This window comes from Aythya ferina (genome assembly GCF_964211825.1).
Source record: "Aythya ferina genome assembly, chromosome: 1".
Taxonomy (NCBI): Eukaryota; Metazoa; Chordata; class Aves; order Anseriformes; family Anatidae; genus Aythya; species Aythya ferina.
The window spans coordinates 69545359-69567372 of NC_140296.1; the positions used below are offsets into that span (position 1 = coordinate 69545359).

The 22014-nt window shown below is 40.7% G+C and overlaps 1 protein-coding gene across 1 annotated transcript in view; it reads right to left on the reverse strand.

Moving 5' to 3' along the window:
* GABRB3 (gamma-aminobutyric acid type A receptor subunit beta3) overlaps positions 1 to 21664 on the reverse strand; it is a 117368-nt gene extending 95704 nt beyond the window's left edge. Inside the window, exons 1-3 of the mRNA XM_084505594.1 lie at positions 21511 to 21664; positions 21307 to 21398; positions 21107 to 21174 (exon numbers count right to left, since the gene is read on the reverse strand). Coding sequence (XP_084361720.1) covers positions 21107 to 21174; positions 21307 to 21398; positions 21511 to 21590 — 240 coding nt within the window. The 5' untranslated portion in view covers positions 21591 to 21664. The remainder of the gene's footprint in view (positions 1 to 21106; positions 21175 to 21306; positions 21399 to 21510) is intronic.
* Between the last annotated feature and the right edge of the window lie 350 nt (positions 21665 to 22014).

The following is a 22014-nucleotide window of genomic DNA, read 5'->3' on the forward strand; positions in this document are numbered from 1 at the left end:
GCTCATATTGCATACTCCTCTTTGAGAAAGAATTATCCATGATTTCTCCCATCTAAAACATTAACTGAATTTGCAGAAGACTGAGTGCAATACAGTACTGGACCTTGGAGGCAAATGCCTACCTTAGAAGAAGTAGTTCAGATACTACAGAAATGCTTATAAGCTGTTGAAGCAGAAACAGGATTTAAACAAAAAGCAAAATGTCATTTTGAAAAATTCACTGACAACAGGCCAGGACACACTTATGTAAAATGTTCTAAGTGTTTGTTTATTTCCAAAATTATGAGATATCATAACAGAAAATCACATGAAAACTCAGATGACACATGCCATTAAGCAATCAACAAGTTTTAATTTTTAGCTGGTCTAAGCACTATTAAATTAATAATTTTTAGTTGTATTTAACCCTAACGTGCACAGAGTACTGATAATCTAATGCTTTGATTAAAATAAGATCATTAAGCCTAGTGTGGTCTCACCAGTCCCTATTACACAGGAACAATCACTTTCCTTGTCCTGCTGGCCACACCATTTCTGATGGAGGCCAGGATGCGTTGGCCTTCTTGGACACCTGGGCCTGCTGCTGGCTTGTGTTCAGCCAGCCATCAACCAGCACCTCCAGGTGCTTTCCTGCTAGGCAGCTTTCCAGTTGTTCTTCCCCAAGCCAAGGGGAAGACTCATGGAGTATTTTCCCCATATATGTAACTAACACAATTTAAGTGATGCCACTCAGACACTCAGTTATTTCACATGCAAAGGAAGGAAACGCAGCACTTGCCTAAAAGAATAGCCTGAACAAAACCTGACTATCAAAGAAAGGATTGATTAACTAGATCCCTAACTTTGTTCTATGGTTTTGAATCTAAACTGAACTAGTGAAATGTAGCATAGTTGAATATAATTTTATTTGTATGGAAGAAATTTTATGCAGCATCTTCAAATACTAATTCCCAACTAACATGAATGAGATGGTATTCCTAACTTCAAAACTAAGGTATTCCAGACAGAGGCATACATAGGTCATACAATGATTTCAGCTAAGAAACTACATCAGGTGCCTGACAAGAGGAAGCAGGGCAGAGTCTGATATGCACGTCATGTGTCAGCACCAAAAAGAAGAAAAAAATTGCAGCAATTCAAGAGGTTCTTGCAAGAAGGTATCTCACTGATATGCCCCTCTCTGCTACTGTAACAACCGGTCAAATTGGAAGTCAGTATTGAATATGCTGCAACTTCAAGAAACACTTTCAGTTACAATATTTATTCTCCTCCTCACAATAACTCACTATTACATATAGGTACATATGTTACTGAAGATGCAGAATATAACTTATGTGTGATGGTTTAAGTGTATAAAAACATTAAATAAATCCATGGGAAAAACAAATGGACAAATTACACATCAAACAGAAGATTCAGTCTCTATTTAAGAGTAATTTCTAAAGCTGACTTGCTGCTACAGCAGCAATCATTCTAATGCAATGACATGCTCTTTACAAGTGCCACATCACTGCATGCACATGGTGCTACCTTCCTGAGCTTGGACTGTAAGCACAACAGCAGGATCTTGAGGAGTATAAAATTATCCCAGTATGACTCCAGTAGTAAGTCTACACTGAGGGTCTAAGGCATTCTGTGAGTTTTGTCATACCTGCAATCTTACCTAGGAATTAAGGGCCCAATATAAACATGCATCAGTTAACAACTTTTAGAATCCCAGTGTAGAAAAACACAGTTAGAGTCTGCTTCAGTTCAATAAGTTTATGGTGTGTTTAAGAACTCACTGGTATACCTGTATAGCCAGTCCTGCTGCTGCACCTCTCAACCTAGGCTTCATCAGGCAAAAAACACTAATGCCCTTCCACATCTGGCCCTGTTCAAAGTGAGAAGGACCAGGTATCATCCCACATATTCTTAATATGCTAATTCAGATAATAGAACAAACAGTACTCTCAAATCAATAGGCCTTCATTGAGTGGATTCAACTTCACAAAAGATCATAAGTCTGCCTGATCAGGTATAGTTAATCAACCATAACTATATAACCTCAGAGACATTTTTAATACATATGTAAATTTACTTCTCTGAAAGTATCTGGTAAAACCGGATTCCACTTTAAAAGACTAAACTGTTCCACAGAAGACTCAGGGAAGAAAAGATAAGCAATAAACAAATAAGCATATCTATGCAATAAATTGATTTCAAGCAGAAATTTGATAGAGCATGTCATGGTATGTGGTGACAGAGCAAATGATGTGCTCATCATGTGCTAAAATGCTAGTGTTACATGTGCAGTCTAAAGTAATGGTGAAGACAGGAACAAGAAAGCTCAGGCTTCAATATGCTTCTGCAGTCCTGGAGCTAGTTGTCATTGCCACTACATGGTATCAAGTAAGTGCAGGCTATTCTAAGACTTTATTTTCCAACTTGTACTAAAGAGATTCAGCAGGCACAGCTATGCCAGGAATTCTTACAAAAGCAGCTATATTTTGCTGGGAGCACTTATCAAAATATTAAGTAGATTGCAATAGTGCTGTAGTTCCACACTGCTGAAAAGTATTATGGCATCAAAATTACCCTTCTTTGTTTTTCCAAAATATATTGATTTTGACAAAATATCATTTAGAAAAAAACCTGAAGTGTTTGAAAAAAAATTATAAAACCCCTTTTGACTGATCCCAAGAAGGATTTTTAAAATATGTTCCACTGAAAATATATATATATTTTTTTCCTCGATTCTAGGCCAGATCATATGTTTTAATAATAAACATGCCATTAGGTGTACAGTCTGGTTTCCACACAGCTCTCTGAATTAATGGTTTATATCTGGACATGGCCTCAAGAGAAGACTGTGCATCCCAGGAAGTCCATTACTTCTTGCCCTCCTCTCCTACTCTCCAGACTTCTTTTGGAAGGCTTCTACAAGGGTTCTGCATACCATGCAAGATTAAGGACTCTAATTCCTTGAAAGGTGTGTTCTGCCTGTTGTCTGCATCTTCGATCGCAGCAGGAATCCATGCTGCACTCTGGCAACTCACAGCTATGGTTAAGGATGGGTGGAGAACGTATAGGCACTCAGGACTTCTCTTACACCATCTGATCAGCAAGTTTTGGCAAACTAGTCTTGAAATACTGTGAAATAACCCACAAGAGAAGAAATTGAGCAGTTCACAGCATCACAACAGAATGAAAAAACTGCTGAGAGGATTAGCTTCTCCCTTTGTCTGCCTGCTCTCTGTTCTCCTCTTGTTTTTTATCATACCTTAGGCTACAGTGATTGACTTACCTGGAAAAAATCTATACTAGTTCCAGTGAAAGAGATGCTGAGGTGAAGAAAACGAGGAAGCACATGCTGAGCAGTTAAAACCATGTGTCAATGAAAGGTCTGCATGTGTAGCAGGAACCATAGGTGGTGTCTGATCTGTGACACCTGGGATCTCATTGCCAGCTCCAGGAAAATGGTGCATGCCTATGGGTGCCATACCTCAAGAACACACTGGCCACAGGAGAAATATCCTGACATTCACCTTTTTATGATGTAAATAAAAATTACATAGTCCATCTCAGGACATGCAATATTTAATGCTGATCTCTAATTGATTTTCTGCCCTAGATTTCATGACAATTTCATTCTGAACCTTTGTCTTATTGAAAAGGGAGTAGTCATAAGTTCTTGAAAGAATACCCATCTCTGCTCTCAGTTCCCATTCTGCATTAAAAATACAGATTTCAACAGCTTTCAAATTGCACTACAGTTTCTTTTTTTAAAGTTCATTTAAGTCATCAGAAACTCTCCTCTCGGGGCTTACACAATCCCATCCCTTATATCACAGAAGCCAATATTGTAGGCAAAAGGAGCTTGAAGAAAAGTAGTCTCAGACATAAATTAATCCATGACTGACTATCCAAAGACATTTGGATTTTCTCTTCTTGAATTCACAATAACATAATTCAGACATTGCTTCACAAAGATTTTTGAGGACTAGTGCAGCTGAAAGCAAATGAACTGCTGCTTTGAGATTTCTGAAATGGAAGGGTTTAGGGGAGAGTTTAGTTTTTCCCCTTTAAAATTGCAGACACACATGATACTTTACATTGAAGCTTTCTAGTATTCACAGAAAACAGTTGATGAAAACAAACAACTTCCAGAAATATGAATGAATGATAGAAGGGAAATTTCACTGATTAACACTGGAGAGCTTTAGGGATTTAATGAACACTACCAGCAACTATGATGACATGCACTACAACAACATCCTCTAAAAAGTATGATCTACAAGGACAAATGTAACCAAAAACTGCATATATAGATATCCCTCATTTAGGAAATATCCTTTAGCTTAAATATTAAGACACCAACTGCAACTAGGTATTGAACTGGAAAAGGTATTTCTGAACTGGAAAACATTGGGTCTGGAATATTTTACCAGGGAAGTATCACTTTTTATGCTATTTGTTAGACATCTGCTACTAGCCACAGTCAGAGATGTGATACTGGGCTGAGAGACATTTGGTATGAGCTGATACAGCAATTCTTACATCTGTTTACCCTTGCTTCTCATAAGCAGCAGAGAAATGAGAATAAAGATGAAGATATAACTTCAGAGCTAGTTGTTAATTAAGTGATGACTAAACAACACATCAGATGGGGATGTGCTTCAGTGTCCCAAAATGAAATGACAATCCATTCCAAAAATGGGATTCAGCTGGGCCTTGAGTTACCTATATTAGCACTGCAGTCCAAATCAGGAACGTGTTTCTGATGCGAATCTTCCTACTGTTCTGCCTTACCATGCTTTGGCTCATGCTGCAAAGCTGTTTGGCAGCACATAAACTTTCCGCCTTTTGGATGGCTCCAAACCAGAATTGCCCTCCATAAGTACACCTAAAGCTCCAAGGATAAATTGCTGTGTGGTCCACTGAACCAAAGCAGAACTACTATTACGACAGTGCACTCCCAACAAAGGCATTTAATGCAGACATTGGGCATCCAGCTTCATTCTGCAGACCTGCACCTGTTGTGCTGCACTGTGCTAGCCTTTGTGATCAAAAACTGGAATGGATCTCCTAAATGATGGAGGACACGCTTCCCCTCTTTTCTGTGGCCCCATATCATAAGAGTATTTAATTCCTATAGACAGAGCTTTGAGACCTACCAATGAAAAGCAATTTCAACAATTATCTCGAATGCATGGTTAATACTACATTCTGGTAATCCATTCACTTACAGACTCACAGCATGGTACCTTGCCTGTGTAAACCTTTTCCCTGCACACATATCGCTTGTCAGTCTGTTTCCTAACAAACAGAAGCATTTGGATATACCTCAAACTGCACAAACCCTCTAGACAGTGTTAGCAGCTCCAAGGCCAGCCTATGGAGATTACATGCAGTCCCATCAGCTTCATGCAGAAAAGGCATTTTTTAATGGAAATCTTACAGATAAACAGAGATCTCAGAGGGTTTTATTCTCCACTGCCATATTCCCAAGATGATAGCTTACAACTTTTTGTTTACAAATCCTGCAAAACAATTCTACGCAGGATTAAAAACAAATACCTGGCCTGACTAGCACACATCAAACAAATGTTTACCTATGTTTATAGTAATTTTCTCCCTCATCTCTCAAGCACTCCTAATATTGAATTGTTCTTTGGAGCACTGCAAGGGACAGTGAAGGGAACTTCATACCACAGAAAGGCTGTGATGGTGCCAAGGATGAGAAGCATGTGGGCAACAAACCTACAGAGTGGCCAGGCAAGGCCAGCTGTGGAGGGGCAACCTGACCCTCTAGCAGCAATTATTGGTCCACAGTCCCGCAGAAAAAATATCTTTAGGTAAAGCTGACCTGCAAACATCACTGGAGCCACAGCTTTTTGCACAGAAAACCATGGATAATTTTTACCTGCTCTTGATTTAATTCCAGCTTAGAATTCACCTTCCTTGAGAAGTTCAAGTGGCAAGACTTAGTGAGGGTGTTCACTAAGGCTTCATGCAATACAGCTGGTACCTCCGGTACCAAAAAAGAGCTGAATTTATTATGCCTACAGGTCATGATATACATTCTCAAAGAGATTCAGTGGCCAGGTCTCTACCATTGAATTAAACATGACCAGAATACCAAACATGTTCTCTGGCACCAAAGCCATCTGGCAAGAACAACTCGAGTCTGTACTATTAAGCTTTCTCACCCTCCAGAAAAGGGATGCTGGACACTACCTGTGTGCCAGAACCCATCTCTGGCTGGCCCTAGCTCCTGAGCAGCACCTGGGACATGCTCAGGAGGCCAAAGCCAAGTGAGAAAGCACTCCAACAACTTATTGGTAGAGCTGGTTTGAGTTTCAGTACTCAGGAACATTTTCCAAAGCTGTTCAGTGTACCCACATAGAGTAGGCTGTTCACACAGGTGTCCACACAGGGGTGTTCCACGCCATGTTTGTGGAAGCTGATGGAGAAAGCTGGCAGTTGTGGTAGAACAGAAGAAACAGAGGCACACAGGTCCAAGAAATTCTGGTCCCAGGGATAATTTCTGCAGTCTGGCAGTAACAGTTAAGCTGTAAAGTCTTTAATAATTTCTTTGGGATGTACAGTAACTCTAAAGGACACTGAGCCTCTGGAGATTAGTGAATAATTAATAAAACAGTTTTTCTCCCTTTTTATCAGTGGCTACAGTTTGTTTATTCCCATAAAGGGAAACCAAGGGAAAAAATGGTGTTGGACCTGCTGGTAGATAGAAGACATTAAGCTAAACATTTTTATTTTTTTAAATTCAGTTTCAATATTTTTCACTGGGAGTTTTGCTTTAAAAGAATTAAGAAAATGATGCTTTGAAAATGTACTGATTGGGTCTTCACCAGATGGAGTTTCCAGTCTAAGCAGCTGAAGGGAAAAATGGGAAAAGTTGTCTTAAATCAGCTTCTTGTTCTTCTTCATTCTGAAGTGGCCAGACCGGGACAGCTCCTGGCATGAACTGCACCAGCATAAGGACCACATAAACATAACAGAATCATAGGGGTTGGAAGGGACCTTCAGAGATCATCAGGTCCGACTCCCCCTGACAAAGCAGGTTCCCTAGAGCAGGCTGCCCAGGTAGGCGTCCAGATGGGCCTTGAATATCTCCAGAAAAGGAGACTCCACAACCTCCCTGGGCAGCCTGTTCCAGTGCTCTGTCATCCTCACTGTGAAGTTCGTTCACATGTTGGCGCAGAACTTCCTGGGCTCCATTTTGTGGCCATTGCCTCTTGTCATGACCCTGCCCAGTCAACTCCACCTCCAATACACCACATAGCACAACAAATTTGTCCTCTGCTGGTCCTGACAAGTGTCTCTCCAAACACTACCTAGTGGGAAGTTAAAAAAAAAAAAAAAAAAAAAAAAAAGTATTTTCAGGATTTAGACTTACAATTGCATATAATTCTTCTGCTTTTAACATGGTCACCAGTACTCAGAAAGCTATGGTCCTAGTTTTTTGAGGAACTTACACAAGATGGACTGCATGGCCACTTCAAAGCACCTAGTAATTCAATCTATGATACTTAGTATTAACCATTTCAGTCTTGATTTAAAGATTTGTGTATCTGTAACTTTGGAGCCATCACAGGAAGACACAATGGAATAAGTCTGCAGTCAGATATACCATTAGTGCTGGATTGCTTTGCTTCTGTCAATCTGTGTGACAACTGACAGATATGGGACACTACCGAAATTGTATGAAATAGCCAAATTTGACGCTGTGTTTTCCCTGGAAAGAAAAGGCAAATGTGTCGCTCAGAAGTCTAATGTGACATAATATGCCAAAATAGTCTACTCTGGAGTTTTTTTTCAGTCAATTGCTAAAATAAGTGTTCTGCAGGAATACTTAATACATGTTTTTTATCAGGTGGAGACTAGAGCTCCTTGTGAGTAACTACCTATTTACCAATGCTTTCTGTGGAAAACAAGAAATGTACTCTGTCTCTTCTGAGCAATGATAACCAAATTAAATCAAATTTTCACTGAACTACAGTCTCACAGCAATCCAAAAATTTAACAAGACCTGCCACACACACACCTGCCTTCCTTGTGTTCCCTAGGTTTGTTGGAGAAATACTCACAACTGATAGAACGGCACAATGAACAGGCAGATGTAAACCAGAGATTTTTTTTCACAAAAGTTTTGTCACTCTATTCTTTCAATGTTATTTATCCCTTTTTATACTTATTTATGTGGCACACTCATCTGTTAATCAAGTAAAAATAACCAAAAACATAAAACACAGCAAAACTGCATCACTAAATATAAGCACTTTCTGTTTTCAAAGAACCAAACAGGCCTGTATTGAGAGCCACAACACACTAGTGTTGTGTAGTTAAAGAGACATAGAAAATGATCAGCAGCTGAGAGATGAGGCAAGAAAGCCCTCCTGTAGGAATGGGCATTTTGAAGAATATGAAAAAGCCTAAGTGGCACTGAGTTGGGTGTGCTGCAAGAACTGGTGAAAAAATGCCATACTTCTGACAAAAAGATGACTAGGCAGTAATAGACATGAAGATTCAGCAAGAGACAACAGGGAGAAAAAGATGGGAGCAGAAGAACAGGGAGAAGAAGGAGGAAATAAAGCAGAAGTCTCAGGAGAAGCTAGGACAAAATATGGTTTCTGCGATAGATGGCCACAATTTAATGACAGATTGACACTGACACTTTCATCTTTTGATTGCCTTCATCAACACTACATCTAGTCAATTTTTCATACCCATTACTTCTATGTATCTGAAGATTTATCGCTCATCTTTGAAAGACAGTATTTCATTTTGTGTCCTCTAGAAGCAATTAAATAAATCCATCTTCTAAATCTTCAGCATTGTTACTGCATTATTGCTGCGTTTTAATTGAATTCCTCACAAATGATCTTCCATTAAGTATTGATTCATTGTAACATTTGGTTTCAGGTTTGCTTTGATTTCATTATCATGAAGGTGGTCACAATAAGGTACTAGTGTGTAAAAAGGCGTATGGAAATCAGCAATGCCACAGAGAGCAGCGTGAAGATGATGCTCTGTAGATGTTGTAATCAAACAGCATAGAGTATTGCAATAGATTTTATAACTAATTTATTGTCATGCCAAGCAGTAGCAAGCATGTGCTGTAGTCAAGCTCAGAAAGACTTTCTAATTACATGCCAGAAAATAGAAAGCTACATTCATACTTAGTTTAATTCGGCAGTGTTTCCAGGGAGAGGGAGGGATCTGTCTTTCCCAATTCAGGTTTCTTTTTTAGATTGTGCACCTTAGGAAAAGAACTAGAAAAATAATGATCACAAAAATTCAACCTCCTGCTTTAAAGCACAATAGACGTAGATAATCAAGAGTCAAGGGAGAGTAAAAGGAAAATTGTAAAAGATTCATACAAGGAGTCACATGAGGTTTGGTCACTTTCTTGAACTATTCAAAAAAATCGTTCAGGGACTTTTAGTGAAAAGTACTAATAAATGACTATGACTTCTGTCTTAAAGACTGCTGTTCAGTTAGCACCAGTAGTCAAATTAAAAGGAACCTGAGTTGAATAATTCTTTTTTTTTTTTTTTCTCCACTCAAATCACTTTGCTCATATAGAAACCTTTGTGCCAGCAGGTTACTTGACATTATACATTTGTCTCTGTGGGTAATTAGAGCAATATAAGGCAATATTATAAATGAGATCCTTTTAGATGTGACTAATGAAGGAAAGGGATAATATCACAACTGTTAGGGGTAGATGATCTCTTTAGGAAGGCTAAGCAAAAGGTATCTTCTTCAGGGACTGAAAAATATCTTTTTAAATGTAAAAATAAATAAATACTTCATTGATGGATAACAGGATTACTTTATGCAAACTTCTGGTTTCCCTCTCCAAATGACAGCATCAGCATGCAATTCAGAGGGCACCTCACACCACATAAATGGGTATGCCGGGAAAGACATACCATTTCAACCTTGATGCAGTACTTTACAGTCAGGTTAATAATATATGAGCATGCGACTAAAGTGAGTCTGCTGGAAAGATAAGCTGATCAACTATCTTAAATGCATTTTCTAATTCACTGCCCATCCTTTTCTTCATTTTTTTTTCTGTCCACTTAAGAGGGAGGGTTTATAAAAAGAATTGGAGGCAGCTCATCAACATTTTTTAAATGGCTAATCTATTCCCAAACTAACTCAACTATTTTTCAGAAGAAAAAAAAAAAAAAAAAAAAAAAAAAAAAAAGATGGAAGAAATGCCAAAGGAGACACCACTTTTTGATTAAAAGGAAATGAAACATCCCTCCTTAAAATTGATTTCTCTTAATCACCTCTCGTTCATCACACAAACATGCAGGTGCTGCTAACTACTTCTCTTCACATTTCATAGGTTTTTATTACTCAAGGACAAACTGCTTTCTCTGACACACAAAGCCCAGATGAAGCCCAGTCCATCTTCTGTAAGCCACTAACTTGCACCTGCATTCCTTCAGTTTGCATTAATGAAGACAGGTCAGTACCCTCCACAGAAACCCTCCATGGAAAGACCGTATCCACCCAAACCGAGGTGAACATCTCCATCTGGTTTAAGTGCATGTTAAGTGCCCAGCACAGACAGCTCAGATCCCACCTCAAGCCCTTTCCTCTACACATTGCTAGCTACTGCTCATCTACCTGCTTTCTGCTGTGTGATGCAGATTAACGCAGAGCATTATGAAAAATCAGTGCAAATGGGTATGAAGACAAGCAAGACCAAAAGGCAGAACTGATCCCTGATAAACAAGTTTGCGACAACGGTTTTCTAATGCACAGGGAGTTATTTGTCCACATGCTACCTTTAGGAACACATTACCAGGGAGGAACAAAGAGCTCAGACAGCAAGACAGAGATGAGAGGACATGCAGGTGGCATTCACGCCAACTGCTTCCAGAAACCAAAGACAGGCATTTGGCCTAAGCCATGTTCCCCGTTCCCTGTACAAAGAATGCAAAGAAGCAAGCTCTCCACAACAAGTTGTCTTCTAATGCTGCCACTGACAGCCAGATAGGATGCATCCTCCTCTGGAATCACTTCTCTTCCACTACAAAGGATGACTTAGATAATTTTGCAGGGATGCAATGAACTGCATTTTTTGGATATATCTAACCTAGGGAAGCCAGCGAGGGAGTTCTCTGGTCTCAGGGACGAGAGGCATGGCATTGCACAGCCTGTTCCTGTGTGGATGAACTGACTGACTTCACAGAACAAGTAGCTGCACCCAGGCTGCCTGCTGGGAATGGACCTAGCCTGCACTGATCTCTGGAGAGGACCTAAGCACCATGTGAGGAAACACCAAGCCAAAACCGTGCTAATGTTTTAACAGATCATGAATGCATGTCGGACCTCAAGCAACGAGCTCGTGCATTGAAGTCTTGGCATTTTTTGAGACTAGCAAGAGTGGCAGCTCTTAAATCTAGCAGATTTGTAGCTCACAGTCTTCTTCCAGGAAAAAATTTTTAGTCATATCTATTCTGCAAGTCCAGAAAACATTCTGCTACACAAAATTACAGTTGGTTTGGGAGATGTTTTTGTTATTCAAACAGAAAGCCTGTTTTACCTGTTTGGGAAAAGCTTAGAAAGGCCATGTGTCATTATCTGAATAGCCTAAGAGGTCAGAAGCTACAGCTAACCATTTCTGCTGCAGAGAAACATATCCATATCATTGTGTTATGTTACCAAAAAAAAAAGGGCTTAAGTTCATCTTCTGTATCCATAATGAATAATAAGACTTACTGTATTACTCAGTCCTCCCATCTTGAGTTGGTGCATTTTAAAACTCCATATTTAAGTCTATTTTATTATCTCTTAATTTTAATTTTAAAATTTCATTGCATTTTTAAAGCTACAGTAGCATAGAAACCACCAAGAAACCCTGCTATCTGCTCACAGAATTATTTTTGGTTAAGCAGAAAAATGTTTCCACTGGTTTACATCTTAGTATTCTAATTAGATTTGATTTCTCACTCTTCCAGACTTACCTCCCCATTAAAAATGGGAGAAGGACTCAGATCCTGAAAAGGCTCTGCAACAGCCCAGTCCTAAGGAGTGGAGGGCCATGCCCAACAGAGCTCACATAGCGCACGAACTGCATTACACCCACAGCATTTGATGTTGCACCTAAGCAATGAGATCCCTGCTCAGCCCATGATGAATAAAAAAGCATCTAGATGGAAGATGTTAAAACATCTTTGTGATCAGCAAACATCCACGTTTGACTCAAGAATATGCTCTTCAAGTATCAGCAGGGTTAACAGACCAGCACAGAACGATAGCAGGGCTATCCTACATCTCAATTAAAAGCTCACAGGATGAGTTACTTTTAATCGCATGGATTTGAGCTTGCTTTTAAAGGTTATCATCCGTGTCCTACACGTATTTTAATTCAGGATGTGCACGGAGTCTACATGAAATACCCTCAGTAGTTTAAACTAGGCACAGAATTTTATGTGGCTCTTAACCTGCTGGGCAGTATTATTTGCTGCTGCTGAAGATCAGCTATGTACCACTTCAGTACACCCTCCACTTACCTTCAAAAAGACTGGATAAGGAAGAACAACAGGCTGAATTCCTCTCAACAGTAACTAAATGCTGAGCATCTATCCTAGGACAATCAAATCTGGTTGTCTCCCCCACCACCTCCCTGCTAGAACTTCCAGACAGGCACCATCTTACGCCCCCCTCTGTTAGGGGCAGCTCCAACGGGACGCTGTACAACCCATGTAGAGATGTGAAAAACAAGTCCTGCAACCTAGCTCCCCCTGACACAACTACCTGGTACTGAGCTCTGTGCTGGCTTCACTTAACAGCTTCCAGAAACTGTACTAGCTGCACCACAAGCACCCCGGCATCTCTGCAGAGCGCTGTGCTGTGCCGTGGAGACATACCCATGAACTAATGAAAATTCAACATTCATATTAGTATAAAGAAAAAAGTCATTAACTGCTACTGAGCTGCCAATTACCCAGTGTAACTGCAGACCTCCCAGCACAGCTGTTCTACCTTCCCTCTCTGCTGCATGCAATATTAGATTCATATTGCAGGTTACATTAACACAGCAACCTGTAACTGGTTTCTAACTGCTAAGAGAACAAATTATTTTGCCAAAATTATTGGTTCAAATCTGTAATAGTGAATAATGAATTAGACATGCCTAGACTTAGGAATTTTTTCATTGCAATCTCAATAGTTATAAGGAACTGTGAAATTCAATTACAAATACTAAATGAACTCTCCTTTTGAAATGATTTCTCTTCCAGCTATTTTTTTTTTAAATGAGTGTGTCATAGGGGAGAAAAACGAAAGTTTGTCCTGGACAAGCTAAAACCCCTAATGGAAACTTAATATTACCCAACCTCTTCCACAGAAAGTTTTTATTCTCTTTCAATGTTAATGGATTGCACTTGATATTACATCAGTTAGAAATGTTTATATAATCAAACCCATATTAAAATGAAAGTTGTGATGAAAAGTGTATTACTAAAGGATCCTAATTCTCTGGTTATGCTTAAAGAATTGCTCTCTCTGACTCAGGAAATCTCAAATCACGAATTAGAGGAGGTCAAAAGCATGCACTAGAGAAGTATTAACACACATTTATTCTTCCCTGAGTGTCCCTTACCAGTCAGCAACACAGTCAGGATACTTGGCCAGATGGACCTTTAGTCAGATGCGCCATGGGATGTTCTTATGTTTGCTGTTGTCTTCTGCCAAGCATGAGATTGTCTGCAATGCCTTTATGAAACTGCTAAGCTTTCTGTATGACTACACTCAATATGAATAAGGATTCAGTGCATGAATAAAGATCTTCATATAAATATCACGCTTTTCTTTCTCTACCTCTTTCTGTCTTCAAAGGAATGGAAGAAATGCTAGACATAATGGGTATAAATCTGTAAAGCTTCTTTGAATTTTCAACTCCCATAACCTAATTGAATGACTTCTTCATCACTTGGCCATTCAGTAAGGCTGTCAACAGAATTAAAAAAATCACTTATGGTTATATGCATGGAAGTCATAATCTCATACTCTTTTTTTTTTTTTTTTTTTGCCTTTACAACATATTTTAAAGAATATACATTCAACACCTGTTACAATCAGTGCCAAGATACTGAGAACATGATGAAGCTATGCATACATTGGTAACTAATGACACCTCAGATGGCCTGCCACACCCCTACAACAGTTGCATATTATTACAAATGGCTTCTGGGAGACTCCTGGTATTCTAAAGCACCAGCATAAGACTGACAAGGGCATCTGAAAATGCATGAAGACAAGCTTGTGTGTGCAACTCAGAGGCACCTACCCTGTCAGAAATACTTAAACTGGAGCACAGATTCACAGAAATACAGTGCTGGAAGAGATCTCAAAGCCTAACTCTTCTAGAAGCAAGAGCAACACCATCAAAGAGGTATTTTTCTGGTCTCTTCCTAAAAATCTGCAACAAAGATGGTACAACAAAGCAGCTGGCTGAAAAATAATCTGAAATGAATTAATTTCTTCAAGCGTTACTCCTATTGGTTCTAAATTGGAATTGATCATCACCCTCTCACCATCAGCTTCCTACATACTAGGAAATGTATGTCCTTTCTCCATTCTATTTTTCAGTGCCAAACAAACCCATTTACTTCAACATTGCCACATACACACTGCTTTCTAATTACTTTAATTAGACACATTTGTTTCCCTCTCTTGTATCTCCTGTTCATTAACATCTCCCTGAAAAACAGTGCAGAAACACTGGACACAGCGTTCCTGCTCAGCCTTCACCAATAGCAGACAGAGAAACTCATGTCTTGTGAGTAACACTCCTATTCATGTACCTGAAAACAAGATGCATCTGTTTTCAGACTTGGATTAACTTTTTCCACTTACTTTAGACTCTAGTTCAGCAAAGCCTCCACATCCTCTTTTTTTTTTTTTGCCTTGCTGCCTATCCAATCTTTTCTCTTTTTAATAACTGATTCTTCCTTTCTTACAAAACATAGCACTTTGTGCTTGCCACTAATAATACATTCTTTATATAGAACCATTCCTCTTATTTGTAAAGATCGTTGTGAATTCATTTTTTGTCCCCTGAAATGTTTGCAAGTATTCCAGGTTGATATCATTGCAGATCATATCTATCATGCAAGTCAGGATGATTCAACATTAGCAACTGGATTTAGCCTTTAAAAAGCCCTTGTCACCCTCCAGCAACATTAACTATCCCCTGGTTTCTCCAAAACCAGGTATTTCTTCTCCTTCGCAGTCAGAACCCTACATACCACAGCAGCCACTTTCCCAGAAGCTTATCACCAATTTCCTTGGCCAAACAGGAGTCATACTTCTATCACACCATCCACAAGCACTTCCCCCTCTGTCAGCAAGAGCTAGGGAACATCCAGGAGTGAACAGATACAGAGAAGCACGCTGGGCAAGTCCATGGACACTCTGTGAGAGAAGAAAAATGCATGCAACCAAGAGAGAGGATTAGAAGGAAGGATGTTCTTCTTGCCAGTTGGCAACTAGAGGGCAGGTAACCTGCTGAGATAGGCTGTTCTCCTCAAGCAGTACCCGTTGCTGCTGCCTCCTAGCTGTCTTGCTGGCTCATCACCAGCACAGTGACACCAGTCTGCAAGGTTATGCTGGCCTCAAGATATGCTTTCCTGCTTGGGCAGGGTTTCTTTTTGGTTGTTCTTTTTTTTCTTTGTTTCCACCTTGTATGATCTATCCAATACATATATATAGATCATATAAATAATTTTTTTCATGTATATCATATCTACTCACTATGGTCTGCTAGTCTCCCTATGGAAATTAAATTATAAAATAACATTTTAAAACATATAAAATTATATATTCTATTTTAAAATCTTGTGCTTTACTATAAGCATTGCACACATGAATCTTCTAGCTAGAAAACTTGTTTGTAATAGCCACGATTACACTCTATTATTACAACTCAATTTCTCCATCTGAATCTTCAAAGCAAAATACGCCACAAATCAGTCATAATTTCCTGCATGAGGTAACTTTGATATTCTGCTTGCAAAGTATTCAGAAGGTAGATGTATATGGCAGGAAATACAGGTTATGTTTATGATAGAAAACGGAGGTTACGTTTCACCGTGCCTAGCACTGTGGCTGCCCGAAGACTCGGTGTCTGCCTCCACCTCCTGATTCTTGAAGGAACCTGGATGATGAGCTTGGGATGTGCAGCCTAAGGGCTGGAATTCCCTAATAAGGAAATAATTCACTTACCTAAATGTGGCTGTCTGGTGCTGTTTTGGATGCTCTGGATTGTGTAAAAACATTTGCATAGGGCTGGAAGGTACAGCACAAGACCTATAGGAGTCTTGTACCCTTCTGGACAGGTAGTCAGAGTCCGAAATGGATACCTTGGGGAATTTCAAATATTTAGGAAGTACTATTTAAGTGTCCTCTTTATTTTAAGCTAAATAGATCTCCATTGGCTGTATTGACAAGATAAGACAATTGTTTAAACTTCAGCAGCTGGTATGACATCCAACACAGCTGCACAGAGCATGCAGATGTGACACAGAACTTATGAATTGGAAATTGGAGGGCAAGTATGATGCATGAGAGGCAGAATGACAATAGACACCTTTGCCTAAGCAGACAAATTCTGTCCTACATCTCCATTAACTACAGTCCCAGAGCGTACCAATTCAGCTCACATTTAGAAAACTAATTGTATACAGTTGTTCAGTTTACATGAACTGAGTCACACCCTATTTTTCAGGCATCTAAAGAAAGACTAGACAAGTCTCAGCAATGGAAGCATGAAGGTTCAGTGTCTCCAGTACTTCAGGTGAAGTATGAATTAATTCACCTAGAAATAATTCTTTATGCATTGCTATCTAAGGAACATAGGCAGTATTTGTCCTAAGTAAGAACGTCAGTTGACCTTAAAGCAGCAAGTAAAACACAGTTTGTCAGAAAAATGTCAAAATTGCTTAGAAAATAGCAGGCACCCTATGGAGTCCATATGTGTACTTGAAGTTTTATATTGGAACATATGTAAAAACAAAAAATTACAGTGCTAGCATAGAACAGATTACATCTTTTTCAGAAACAACAACTCATAAGCTTTATGATCTGACTTTATGTCAAACTAATTTTCTTAGTACAGTATTCTCAAAAACAGCAGGAGGACGATATAGCCAATGATGCCTCCTGGGTTTTCCTGGTTTAATTTTATTGAAATTAGAGCTTTTGAAAAACCCTTGATCAACAGCTCTGAAGTCCCCTGTATGCACAAAGAGAATGCAGAGAGCAGTTTAGTGAGTAGTAGCACAAGATTCCTTGCTTTCAGGAGATCACACTATTTTCTGCAAAACATTATCTCTAAGGAGAAAGGTTTATTTTTGTACTGATCCCCTCATTTTCTCTATCCACTTTATAGCTTTATCTCCCATAAGCTATAAACCACATCCTAAAATGGTGGGGAAACGAAAGCACAGCACCTTAGTCTTCCAGCTACAATGATGAGTTTAAAGAGGGGGTTTTTGGGATAATCAATGTATTGATTATTTAACTTCTTAGGGATAAAACGCTATGGAAGTATTTGGCTGTTTGGAAATTATATGTCTGGAACTAACACATTTGATTCGCAGACCAAATGTTGAACAACGATGAAAAAAACAGACTATAAAAAATCAGTAATTGTGGATGTAGTCTTATCAGAAACAGGTTGACAGACTAGTAAAAAGCATAAAAACTCTCTTTCAATTTGCCAAAAAAACAAAGAAAACATTCCTCCAAAACAGAGAAAGTACAGAACACAATCAACCAAAATCATGTAAAATTATGTATCATAAAGCTAAACTCTTGTAATAAGACAACTGTAATCTTCAGTACTCTTATTTGGTAAAAAGCATTTATAGTATTTTCTCAGTATTATTCTGGTATTATCGATTAGTATTTTGTTTAGAGATATACATTAACGTGCAATTTACATGCACTTACAGTAGTTTTAAATGCAATTATTGTAGGTATGCACAAAAACAAGTAGATGGTTAAGTACCCAATTTCAGGTAAATTTTGTGAAATAGGCAAATAATCATGTGAAAGCATGCATAACTATAATAGGGAAATAAAGCACTTATGGATATATATATGTATATTTACACATATTTATACTTGCAGGTCATTAACAGACTGCAGCCCTTCCTAGAAAAATGCGCTTCGTACATTCAACTTGATTAATCTGTTGTTGATACCACATATGTAAAAGTATAAGCATGAAAGCATATTATTTTTACTTCATAAATATTTTGTATTTTCAGTATGATGTAAATAGTATGGTCAAGTAACAATAAAGCTCCTCGATGTTTTCAAGATGTTATGAAATCAAATAGAAACTGCTGATTTAAAACTTTGCAGTAAAACAATCTGATACTTGCATCAGTTCTCTTGATCCAGATTAGCGTTACAGCACCATAAGTAAAGAAAAATGTTAACTTTTCCATGTAACCTAAGTATGATGTATATTACTATTCAATTCATCTCTTCTAAAGGATAGCTGGAGGTAACCTGGACTTATGGAGAGTAAAGGACTTCCAGTAATTTTCAACAGGAAGACCAAAAATACACAAATAATTTTTTAAACCATTGGAAAGTGAAGTGAATACCTAGTAACTGAAGATTCATTGAGAATAAGGCTGCAGTTTGATTAAAAATAGAAGAGTATGACACAAGCTGTAATTCTTATTACAAAGAATTGTCATCATATCACTGAAAGCTACATTACAGGCTGCCTAGAAGGCAGTACAATAAAACTTGCTGTAATAACTTTTTATTTATATTCATAAAATTGAAGAATGTTAATTCCCTGGTTATTTTATTTTTAATATAGAGATGAATTTTAACAAGCTAATTTATAAAAGGTTACATCAATGTCTAGATTTAAATCAAAGGAATTAATGTCCATGCTACCACAGTTCAGAGAGATTCTTGTAAGACATTTCAATAGTTAATGAGGCTAAAGGTCGAAGCTAAAAATATCTGCTTGGCACTAAGTAGAAGAATATGTCAAAGATTAAAAGTTTCATTGGTAACTTGCGTGAAGTTCACCAGACACACCTCAGGTCTTCAAACTAGCAGTGACTTTTTTTCCCCTCCAAAGTACTATCTTAAAATGTAAGCTTTAGCAATTCTTAAAAGCTCCTTCTTTTCTTCCTTATTCACTGCTTCTTGATATTTACACAAGAATCTTTGCAGATGAGTATGAAATTACCTGAATAACTGAAATTAATCAACTCAGACAGTGCTTGAGTACAGCACTGTCTGAGTTTAGTCAAAGAAGACTTCTTTCCAAGACATAAGCGACAAGACCAACTGCAAGTCCAGCTGTAGTTCACCAACCAGATGCCGTTTCTGCTCATTTTTTCCTGAAGTAAATACGTACAGTTTTTGTACCAACAATACTTCAGTACTTCCTTTCAGAAACAGTTCTTTGTTTCTGTTGGAAGATCAGGATTACTCTTTTTTACACTTTGCCTTGCCCCATTAGAGGACATAGAAGGAAACTCTTCATTTCTTTAATTCTCTGCCAAGTCATGGGAAACAGCGAGCACTAACTTGTACTCCTGCTAGAAACTAAAGCAAGTACTGGGCTGGCTCACCTGTCCTCTCGAGGAGCTCCTGTCTCATTTAAGATCTAAATGCTCAGTCTAGCAGCATAACAAGCAGCATATGTAATTTTTCCTCATATCCCTGCTACAGTGGGTTGGACAAATTATTTAAATGTAACAGGCTTTCCCATAGCTGAAAAAAAAAAATCACTGCATATCCTGTCGTTTTCTTTCACATTTTGGTCTGTTTTTCATATTTACTGCCAATGCGGCACTTCACACATAGAGAATGTTGTATATAAATTCAATTTGTAATTCACTGCTTTGCTAAGAATGAAGCATAGCCAAAGGTGGGAAGGTTGCAGTGGGAACAGTGAAGTCAGACTTTTGAATTACTCTTCAAGGACTCAGCTTTCATTTTATTGCGAAGCAATGCTACAGGTACAGGAGAGCCTGTGGAATATAAGAGATGTCCCTGCTGCTGCCTGAATTTGCAGGAAGCCTAAAACAAACTCTTACAAACGAGAGCTACCTCAATTGCCCCTCCTAAATGAGTATACAGGAGGATGTTGGTGGCGCTTTAACCGTAAACAGGCTGTATGTCTACATAAAACATCTGTAAAAGATCAGAAACACAGCAAAAAGTTTCTATCTCAGCATTTTGGGTAAAGCAGGGGAAGGATGGGGCAGAATTAAGTAAAACACACAGATCACCTACAAAACCAGGCTCTGTCAGCTTGTAACACTGCAACAATGCGTTGAAGGGGGGGTACAGCTGGTGTTAGCATCATTAATTACTGAAAAATAGCTCGGCTTTTTAATGTACAGGATTATTTGTAATGACATAGACGTAGCTACAGAAACACAGCGTAGCCCGCTCGTTTTACTAAAAAAAAAAAAACCACGCTAGGTTTGCTAAAGGAAGGCTAGGAGGAAGAACCCGAGACCGAGGAGGAACGGGGAATTTGCTCAGAAACGCTCGGAAACTCCACCTGGGATTCAGGATCAGGACAAGAAATGGCAAACCCACCTGCCGACGCCTGCCCACCCAGCCGCGCTGCCTCGGGGGCCGGGCTGCAGCAAGGCACTGAACGCACGCCGGTCCCTCGGTCAACCCGACAGCCCCCGAAAAACCACTCGGAGGAGCAAAAAGCGAGATGCCTCCCAAGTGCAGCCCCGTCCTGGTGCTCTCAGCATCGCTCCCCGGTGCTCGGGTGAGAGCTTGGCCGCCGCCGAGACCCTTTTTTTTTTTTTTTTTTTTTTTTTTCCGCTTTTCGCCCTCCCCGAGAAGCCCGGACTGTACGGGCGGCCGCTGCCAGCCCCAGCCCCGCTCTGCTCGCACCGAGAGGGGAAGGAGCGAAATCCGAAAAAGCGAGTCCTACAGGGATGGAAAGTTTGGAGACCGCGAGGGGCTGCACTCAGCACCCGGCCGGGCTCGACCTGCCCGGGCAGAGCGGCGGTGAACGGGGGGGAGAAGGGGAGGGGGGAGGACGGGCACCCCCTCACTCACTCACCATGTTGACCTCGGAAACCATGTCGATGCTGGCGATGTCGATGTTCATCCCGACGCAGACGGGCGGACCTGCGGGCAGAGCACACTCGGTCAGCCGGGGAGCCGAGCTGAGCCGAGCCGAGCCGAGCCGAGCCGGGCCGGGCCGGGCAGCCCCGGGACAAAACGGGGGGGATGAGGGAAGCGGCGGCCGGTGCCACTCACCTCCGAAATCCGGGCGGAGGCGGATGTCGTAGCCCTTCAGCAGTTTATCCACAGTTTCTTTCACGAAGGACATGTTGCCGGGATCGTTCACACTGTGGGGGCGAGAGAGACGGGGGAGGCAGGGGCCGGGGTTGGGGAGCGGGGCGGGGGGCAGAGCCCATCCATCAGCGCGGTCCCCCGCCGCCGGGGCACGCTGCCTCCTACCTCTGGGCGCAGCAGACCACGGCCACCAGGACGGGAGCGGAGAAGATCCCGAAGATCCTGCCTCCCCCAAAGCCCCACATCCCTCCTCCCCGGGCTCCCTCCGCGCAGCAGCAGCAGCAGCAGCAGCAGCCGCCGCCGCCACCGCCGCGATCCGGCTGCCCCGGCTGCCGCTGAGGAAGAGGCGGAGGCGACAGTCCCCCGTTCTCCCCCCCACCCCACCCCGCCCTCCCACCCCAAAAAAAAGCCCCCACCCCCGCCCCGACACCGCAGCAGCCGCCCGCGCCCACCCCGCGGCCGCCGAGCCCCGGAGGAAGCCGCCCTCCGCCGGTGCCCTCCCGCCTGCCGGGAGAGGAGAGGAGGGGAGGGCGCCGCGGGGAGCGGGGGCTCGCCGGGGACGGGGCCCGGCAGCAGCCGGGGGCGGCGGGGACAGCTCCCCAGGCACCCCTCGAGCACCGGGGCTGGCAGCCGGGGCAACCCGCGGCGCCCCCTGAGAGCCCCCCCTCA